At 42.3% G+C, this 7,515-nt stretch overlaps 1 protein-coding gene across 3 annotated transcripts; it reads right to left on the reverse strand.

The window, feature by feature from the left end:
• Nucleotides 1-2,636: 2,636 nt before the first annotated feature.
• PPAPDC1B (phosphatidic acid phosphatase type 2 domain containing 1B) lies at nt 2,637-7,416 on the reverse strand. 3 transcript variants are annotated; one of them, XR_551226.1, is made up of 7 exons: nt 7,307-7,416; nt 6,804-6,894; nt 6,348-6,411; nt 5,785-5,909; nt 4,950-5,120; nt 3,558-3,821; nt 2,637-2,914 (listed from the first exon to the last, which is right to left on the reverse strand). XR_551226.1 is itself a non-coding variant. In XM_008582808.1 (7 exons), the coding sequence occupies exons 1-7, from the start codon at nt 7,364-7,366 to the stop codon at nt 2,910-2,912; spliced, it is 654 nt and encodes a 217-aa protein (XP_008581030.1). In that variant the 5' UTR covers nt 7,367-7,416; the 3' UTR covers nt 2,637-2,909. The 3 variants fall into 3 exon arrangements, 2 of the variants coding, with proteins under 2 accessions (XP_008581030.1, XP_008581029.1); XM_008582808.1 differs by having other exon boundaries at nt 3,684-3,821; XM_008582807.1 differs by having other exon boundaries at nt 2,637-3,821.
• Nucleotides 7,417-7,515: the final 99 nt, after the last annotated feature.

Genomic DNA, 7,515 nt, shown 5'->3' on the forward strand with positions numbered 1-7,515 from the left:
TCTGTATGTGGGATCCGAACCCTCGGCGGGAGCGCCGCCGCGCTCCCAAGCGGCGCACTGTAGCAGTGCGCCACCGGGCCGGCCCTTTAATTCTTTGATTATAGTATATAGGTATCACACTTTATTGCTTATTGCTTGAGTTGAGATAGTCTTTTTTGGGTTGGATTTGTTTTGGGTTGTGTAGAAATTTTTCTAGGAAATTATTGTTTATCTTTAGAAAATGTCCTAATTTGGAAGCAGATTCTTCAGATTTAGAAGCCCTTTGAGGGTATGCTCATCTCTCCATGTTCTCTGCACCTGAAGGCTAAATCTAAGTGGATATGGAAAAGATTGGGCAATTTTTTTTTTTTTTTTTTTTTTTTTTTGTCTTTTTTCCGTGTCCGGCAACGGATCGCAACCCTCAGTTTTGCCCCCGTACCGGACTGGGGACCGGCAACGGGATCGCAACCCTCGGCGCTGCTCCCGCGCCTCGCTCAGCCAGCGAGCGGGAACCGGTCCGCATGTGGGATCCGAACCCTCGGGCGGGAGCACCGCTGCGCTTCCCAAGCGGCGCACTATCCAGTGCGCCACCGGGCCGGCTCCTGGGCAATTTTTTTTTTTTTGAGCCAGCATCTATGTATATTGTATGAAGGAAAACTAGAATGTAGCTTAAAGAGCTCTCATACTGTTTACTGTCTTACCACTGACAGACCTATTGCTGGGAATCACTGATGCTGTTCATTGTCTTTACAACTGTTTGAGCTGCTGTAAAATTCTAAAGTTGGCAATTTAGTTCACATTAAGTGCATCTTTATAAAGCAGAGATGTTATACATCCGAGACCTGCCCTTTTATATCAGTCATACTCTAAATTGAGAGATTCTAGACAAGGTCTGGCTTAATTATTTCATAATAGCTTCTCTTCTTGTTAAAGGTAAAGTTATAAAAGCTGATGAACTTGAAATTACATGGCATTTCCAGGTTGCTTAGGTTATAAATAAGATCTTTTAATGGTATCTTTCTGGTGAAACAGAATTTAAGTCACCTGCCACTTCCACCTGGGTGAAGGTGGTATTGTATATCCTCTTTAAAAACATTTTGCAAACATCATTGTCCTCTTAGGTACCCATAATCCAGAATGCTTATTTAAAAGGCTCTTGCCACAGGCAGTTGTTGGTTGAGCAGGTAAGTTTGGCTAGGGGGAAATGTTTAACTTACTTCGAAAGAAGAACCTATTGCTGTAGGGTTAAGAAACAGCTGTTTCAGAGTCAGTGTCAGCATAGTCTGGAAGATGCAAAGTATTTACCTTGAAGAACATGGGTGACTCTAGACTATTTTTTTTTAAGGCATCTGCTTACCACCTCATTGGTCAGTTTGTCACTGTCTTTGTGGCCTTCTGTATGATAATCCTTTATACTCCCTCGCAGATTTCCACAGGCGCCTGTTTATAGAGTGGCATAGGCAGGCAAGATGGGTTTTGTTTTTATAAGTTTTTTAAAAAATTGTATCATGGTATCCAAAGCACTGGCATTTAATATTCACTGGAGCCATCCCTTAGACACCAAGTCTTTATCCCTTTCTGGAGAGAAAGAGAAAAAGGTTAATTGCTGACACCCTGGAGATTGTAGAGGGAAGATTGGGGTGTAATTCAAGCCTGGCTTTTCCTTATCATCTGCTTATAGACTAATGCCGAGTAAGAAGGCCACTAAGAGGTTTCAGATATACAAAATACTTTATTTTCTTTATTATATTAACTCTGAGTAAAGGTTATTGAGAAGTAGCATTTATTATATATTAAAGGAGAAGCTTTTGTCAAGTTGCTGTCTTCAAATTTGTTTTCATTTTAGCAGAATAGTTACTATTTAAGAGTAAACCAAAGGACAAGCACGAATGAGTCCCTGTAACCAAAGATGGAGAGCATAACCCTGGATAGCTGGATAAACCACTGTTTGTACTAAGAAATGTTTTTTTCCCTGGTAGTGAGGGGCAGGAAACTGTAAAAGAGCTTCATATCTTACTCATCCACCTGTGGTATTTTCATGCCTGTGTATTATGCAGGGTACTAAGCTTGATTGAAATCATTTATTTAGTCATGTTACTTGTACTGCTTCATTTTGTACATATTCCCAGCTGCAGAATTAGTATTGCTTATCTCAGCAAGAGATCATTTGCATGGAAAGATTAATAGCACTGATTAGCTTTCTAACATTTTGCACTTTTGAAATGTTTGTTTTTTATGTGATTATATTTAAAACTCTAGTAAATACTGAAATAAAACCATATTGACCAGCTGCTACTTTTACCTGGCCTCATCCATCATAAAGAAAATCAATACAGTAACCATTTTCTCTTCCCCTTTGTATTACTAAAACAAGTTTAAAAAACAAAAGTTTTGGGTAAAGAACTAATATTTAAATTCTTTTCCCTTTACTGGTATTTTCATTGTAATAGGCAGATGTAGTTCAGAATTTAAAGTTTGGCAATTATAAGGTAATTATATCCTTCAGTATCCTGAGACTATCCTTCAGTATTTATAAATATCAGCTACTACTGTAGATAATAGTTAAATCACTTATGTCAGATGGGGAATTCAATGTTTTACATTACATTCCAACTGAATGGGACTTTAAGTACAAAAAGAAAAGTGCACATTCACCATTTTACTTGAATATCAGGTTTACTGAAGAAAAAAGATATACTGAAAATATAGGAAGATATATGTAAGAGGTCATATTTCAAGTATAATCACAATAAAGAGAAGGGTAGCTGTAGGTCCCAGGGCATTGGTTCTGATGGTATCCGTAAGTAAGTGTTCCATATATTCTGTTGTGAAGAAGGGACAGTAAAAGATTCATTTTCCAGATAATGATATCTGTGATTTTTCTTTCCTGCCTAAGTCAGTTGGTAGAGTTGATGCACTTGGGCAGATCTTCAATCTTGAATGAAAGGAAGGAATCTCATGAGCACAGCTGAGGACAAATGAAGTAGAAACAGTCATCTGTTGTTAGTGCTGAAACCACTCCTGACCATTTTCTTTTTTGTGTGTGTGTTCACTTACTAATTCAACAAATTGTTTATGCCCACAGTGTTCAAAGTGGATAGCAATACCAGATGGCTGGACTCAGATAAGATAGCGTTAACAGCGATGAATTAGCCAAAGTTGGACATTTTCCTGTTTAAGGCTTGATGGAATTGTCACCAGAGAAAGTAAACAGAATCGAAGTAATTTATTTGGTCATGCCCTAGATTTTAAGCTACAGGAAATGGAAATTAAGTTTTGATAATGAACTCCAGCTTTGAGGATAAAGTGGGGCTATCTAAAGGCTTCGCTGTGACAAGATCCTTCCACGGACAGCATTTAAATTAAATGTAAAAACATTGTAGATCTTGGGACACCAGTGTGATGGACCAGATTCATAAGCTCTGTTGGAGGACCATTGAAAGATCCTTTTACCAGAACATGTGGCATACAGTAATGGAAAAGAACCTTGACTCCTCATGATAAATCCACGTGAGCAGAGGCAAACTGCATGATCATATGGAGGCAGAATACAGTGGGGCTTATGTCCTCACTTGTACCTTGGAAGGGGCTGAAGGTCCAGAAATTCTTGTCTTGTGCATGGTCCAGTTAAAAGGACTAGACTAATTCACCTATTCTCCACTGAGGTAGATTCAACTTTTAAATATCAAAACAATAAGAATCACCAGGCTTCTTCTGTTGAGTGGCAAGTGCAAATCTGTCCTGAAATGGTTTATGGCATTCTGCATCAGTTAGAGGAGGATAATATTGCCTGTAGCAGACATAGGCAAGCGTTATTCCAATCATGGATCCAACAAGTACATCTGAAGAAAGAGGAAATTAAGGTCTCTTAATCATATTAGACTCCTAAATCACGTTGGGGCTGGAAAAAACTTCAATTCTAGGCTTATGGTTTCTTTTGGCTTTCTCAGTGTTATCATACAGGATTATCATTGTCAGATTGTTCTCTAAACACCAAATTAAAACACATCTGTTGTTAAGTATAAGGCTGTTCAGAGTATACTAAATTACAATTTTTTTAATTCAGTAGAATATCAAAGATTCACTTAATGCTATTCATCAATGTATTTCACCATTTGAAGAGTTCTTTTTTTTTTTTTTTTTTTTTTTTTTTTTTTTTTTTTTTTTTTTTTTTTTTTTGTCTTTTGTCTTTTTCCGTGTCTGGCAACGGATCGCAACCCTCAGTGTTGCCCTCATACCAGACCGGGGACCGGCAACGGGATCGCAACCCTCGGTGTTGCTCCTGCGCCTCGCTCAGCCAGTGAGCGGGAACTGGTCTGTATGTGGGATCCGAACCCTCGGGCGGGAGCGCCGCCGCGCTTCCCAAGCGGCGCACTATCCAGTGCGCCACCGGGCCGGCCCCTCACCATTTGAAGAGTTCTAGAGAAAGGAATTAACTCTTCAGGAGTTGTCTGTCTCTGCAAAAAATTAGTTTATTCTTTAAAATATGGGTCCTGAGAAACTCTGGGCAATACTGCCAACTTTCTGTGGAATTGTGACTTTTCTTTGAAGATGTTCTGTAATTTGGATGTTTTACCATAACATTAACAAATTGCTTTGGTTTAATTATAATTTTAAATTTTCTTCAATTTTACTTTTCTGAACAAAAAGCTTAAGACAATGAACTTGAATTTTAGGAGTATACCTAGCTTGAGGTTTGTTTTAAAATATTTCTTATAGAGGCAGTTTAATTTGAACTTATGATGCACCAAATAATGGAAAAATTAGGATGTTCCTCTTTGTTAAGTTCTTTAAAAGGTTAACTTTTGTTTTCTACATAGCTATAAATGCATACTCAGTACGGAAGCCAGACCACCTATAATCATTCGTTTTCATTTAATCGACAGATAGTGAGCATCTCCTTTGTGCCAGGTGCTAAGGATAAAATGAGTGAAACATGGAAGCTTCTACTGCGTGAATACCTTGCTTACCTTGCCAGTGATGCTTATAGTCACAGGTGCGGGATAGTGCAATCACAGTAGCAAAAAGTAGAGGCGATAGAAAGGCACAGAGCCTCCAGGATTTCCCACGGCCTTGTGGTGCGAAGCAATGTAACTTCCCAGCCAGGTAGAAGGAAGCAAAGGCCAAACCAGCAAATGCAACTAGAACAGGGGAGACCTGTAAGTACTGTATGTCTTTTAGAGGAAGCTCACTCTTATCTCCATATTTGCAGCCAAAAGACATGTGAAGGGAGGTTAGGGAGCATGAGCATGTCTTCTCTCTCTTTAGTACATTTTTGTCATAGATCGTTGATTATGAGGGGGGGAAAGGGAAAAATAAGGGACTTTATTTTGTGTTCCAAAGTGAGAATAGTTTTTGGAATATACTAGCCACATGACTTTGGGCAGGTTACTTAACTTCTCAATGCTTTAGTTTCCTCATCTACGAATGGGAATCAAAAATAATAGTACTGACCTCATTGGGCTATTGTGAGTTATAAATGGGGTAAGAATCTACAATGCTTAAGTACCTGATACATAGTAACTCTTCAATAACAGTATTTTTATGACTAGTAAAAAATTGCAGGATCTAGGCAAATAATACAATAATAAAATATCCCAATCTCATGAAGATGAAAAACCTCTGTCCTCTAGTATTTAATATTCAAGGCTCAGGCTTGTGAAATCTTGGGGTTATTAAAGGGGTTTTTCCAATTTCTAGATACAAGAACAAAAGAAGTCAGATGTTGCCATCCCTACAATGTTCCTAGGTAAAATCAAATGATGTAAAAATAAGCATAGGCCAGAGTACACACGACATCCATACAGGAAGAATGTCCACTAGGGAAACTCTTGCGGCCCTCGTCCACCACGTCTCTGTCCCCTGTGCACATCAAGTCAGAATGGGCCAGCCCATCCGGGAAGCAGCGGTAGAAGAAATCTGGGCGTGGCCTGGGAGAAAGAAGCACGGTTTGAGCACGGATCATTTGCAACTCCACAAGTAATTTTTCCACTGTTACCAGACATCACTAATCTTGTTATTGGTCACATAGTGTCCCAGGCGAAATAATTAGGACGGTCACGACACTGAGACAAACCTTACTTCCAAAGTCAGTATTTAAGGAAAAAAGCAGTGCACCGCATGATTACTTTTTGGGACAAACAACAAATCACGCTGCAACTTTAGGAGGTGCTTTAGAGAACATCAACTTTGCTGTGGTTGTTAGTGGGAAATGCGTAACAGCCCAAGTGTCACCTGCAGGACTGAAGTCTAGAGAAGGGAAGAAGTGTTGAATGAGAAAAAGATTAGACGGAGAGTAAAGGAGAAAAGGATGAGAAAGGTGTGTGAGGGGCCGAGGCAGACACTGGTGCGGGTAACTTGTCACTTACCTGCCCACTATCAGCTTTATTGTGTTGGTAAAGATGCCGTTCAGAGCCAGGGCAAGGCTGGCAGCTGGAAAGCAAATTTCCTGTTAGTGACGTCTGCCTAGGAGGAAAGGTGTGGTCATGGCCTCATTAAGGGAAGCTGTGCTCTTTCTGAGGCGGACTCTAAGCACAGCACGATAGGGACCTCAGTGACCACTGTGGTGCGCGGAGAACTTGTGTGACAGACCGAAGACATCATCGAGGGACAAGCCATCCAGTGCATTTAGGCACACCGGTGTAGTGTAGCCGACACTGACCAAGGTCTCACAGGGTGAGAAGTGGGGTCCAGGGGCATATAATCACTTAGGAACAAGAACTCAGTGGCGTCCACACAGGCTCCAGTGCCTGAACCCACAACTGCTTTCTCATTCCCAGCACTAAAGGCCACAGCACCAGCCAGAAGGGTTGGCGAGGTCTTACCCAGGCAGGCGTGTCTGCTGTCTGTTGAGTCTGCCTTCTTGAGAACTCTGGCCAGGAAGATCAGAGACAGCGGACAGAGAAACGCGACGACCTGAACCAGATATGTCAGGAATGAAAAAACCATGAGAACGCACTGGCTGTGAAGTGGCTCCTGCACAGACGGCAGAAGCCACGGAGCAGACCTAACGCCCCCGTGACAACTCTTACAACGAGCCTTCGTGAGGCCGCTCAGTGTCAGCGGCGGGGTAACTAGGCCGTCCCTCCGGTAAGTAATGTCACCCGTGACCTAACACCGTGGGGCGCAGCGCTCGCAGGACACGTGCCTTGAGCCAGGACAGACCTCTCGCTCTGTCTGTCCTGAACACTTAAGTACCAAGGAGCGAAGCCTTCAGCACATCAGGAGGGGGCCCTAAGGTCCCTGCAGAGGCCCCTGGGGCTGTGTGACCACTAGGCTCAGCCGTGGGCATGGAGGGTGCAGAGAAAAGAAGGGCTGGTCCACGCACAAGCACCGGCCTGGTCGGGAAATACTCCGCTTCCACGTACGGATTCCGGTAGAGCCACATCTCCTCGGGCTGGATGCGCCTCTGGAAGGGAGGGAGACGCTCCGTCACCCTGAAGGGGGGCAGGAAAGCGCGGAGCACGTGGGCGGCTCGTTCCTGCTTCCCGGAAGGCCCCGCCGGCCGCCCGGCCCGGCCCCAAGTCCTTACAGGAA

This window comes from Galeopterus variegatus, unplaced genomic scaffold, assembly GCF_000696425.1.
Source record: "Galeopterus variegatus unplaced genomic scaffold, G_variegatus-3.0.2 Scaffold2727, whole genome shotgun sequence".
In the NCBI taxonomy this organism is placed as follows: Eukaryota; Metazoa; Chordata; class Mammalia; order Dermoptera; family Cynocephalidae; genus Galeopterus; species Galeopterus variegatus.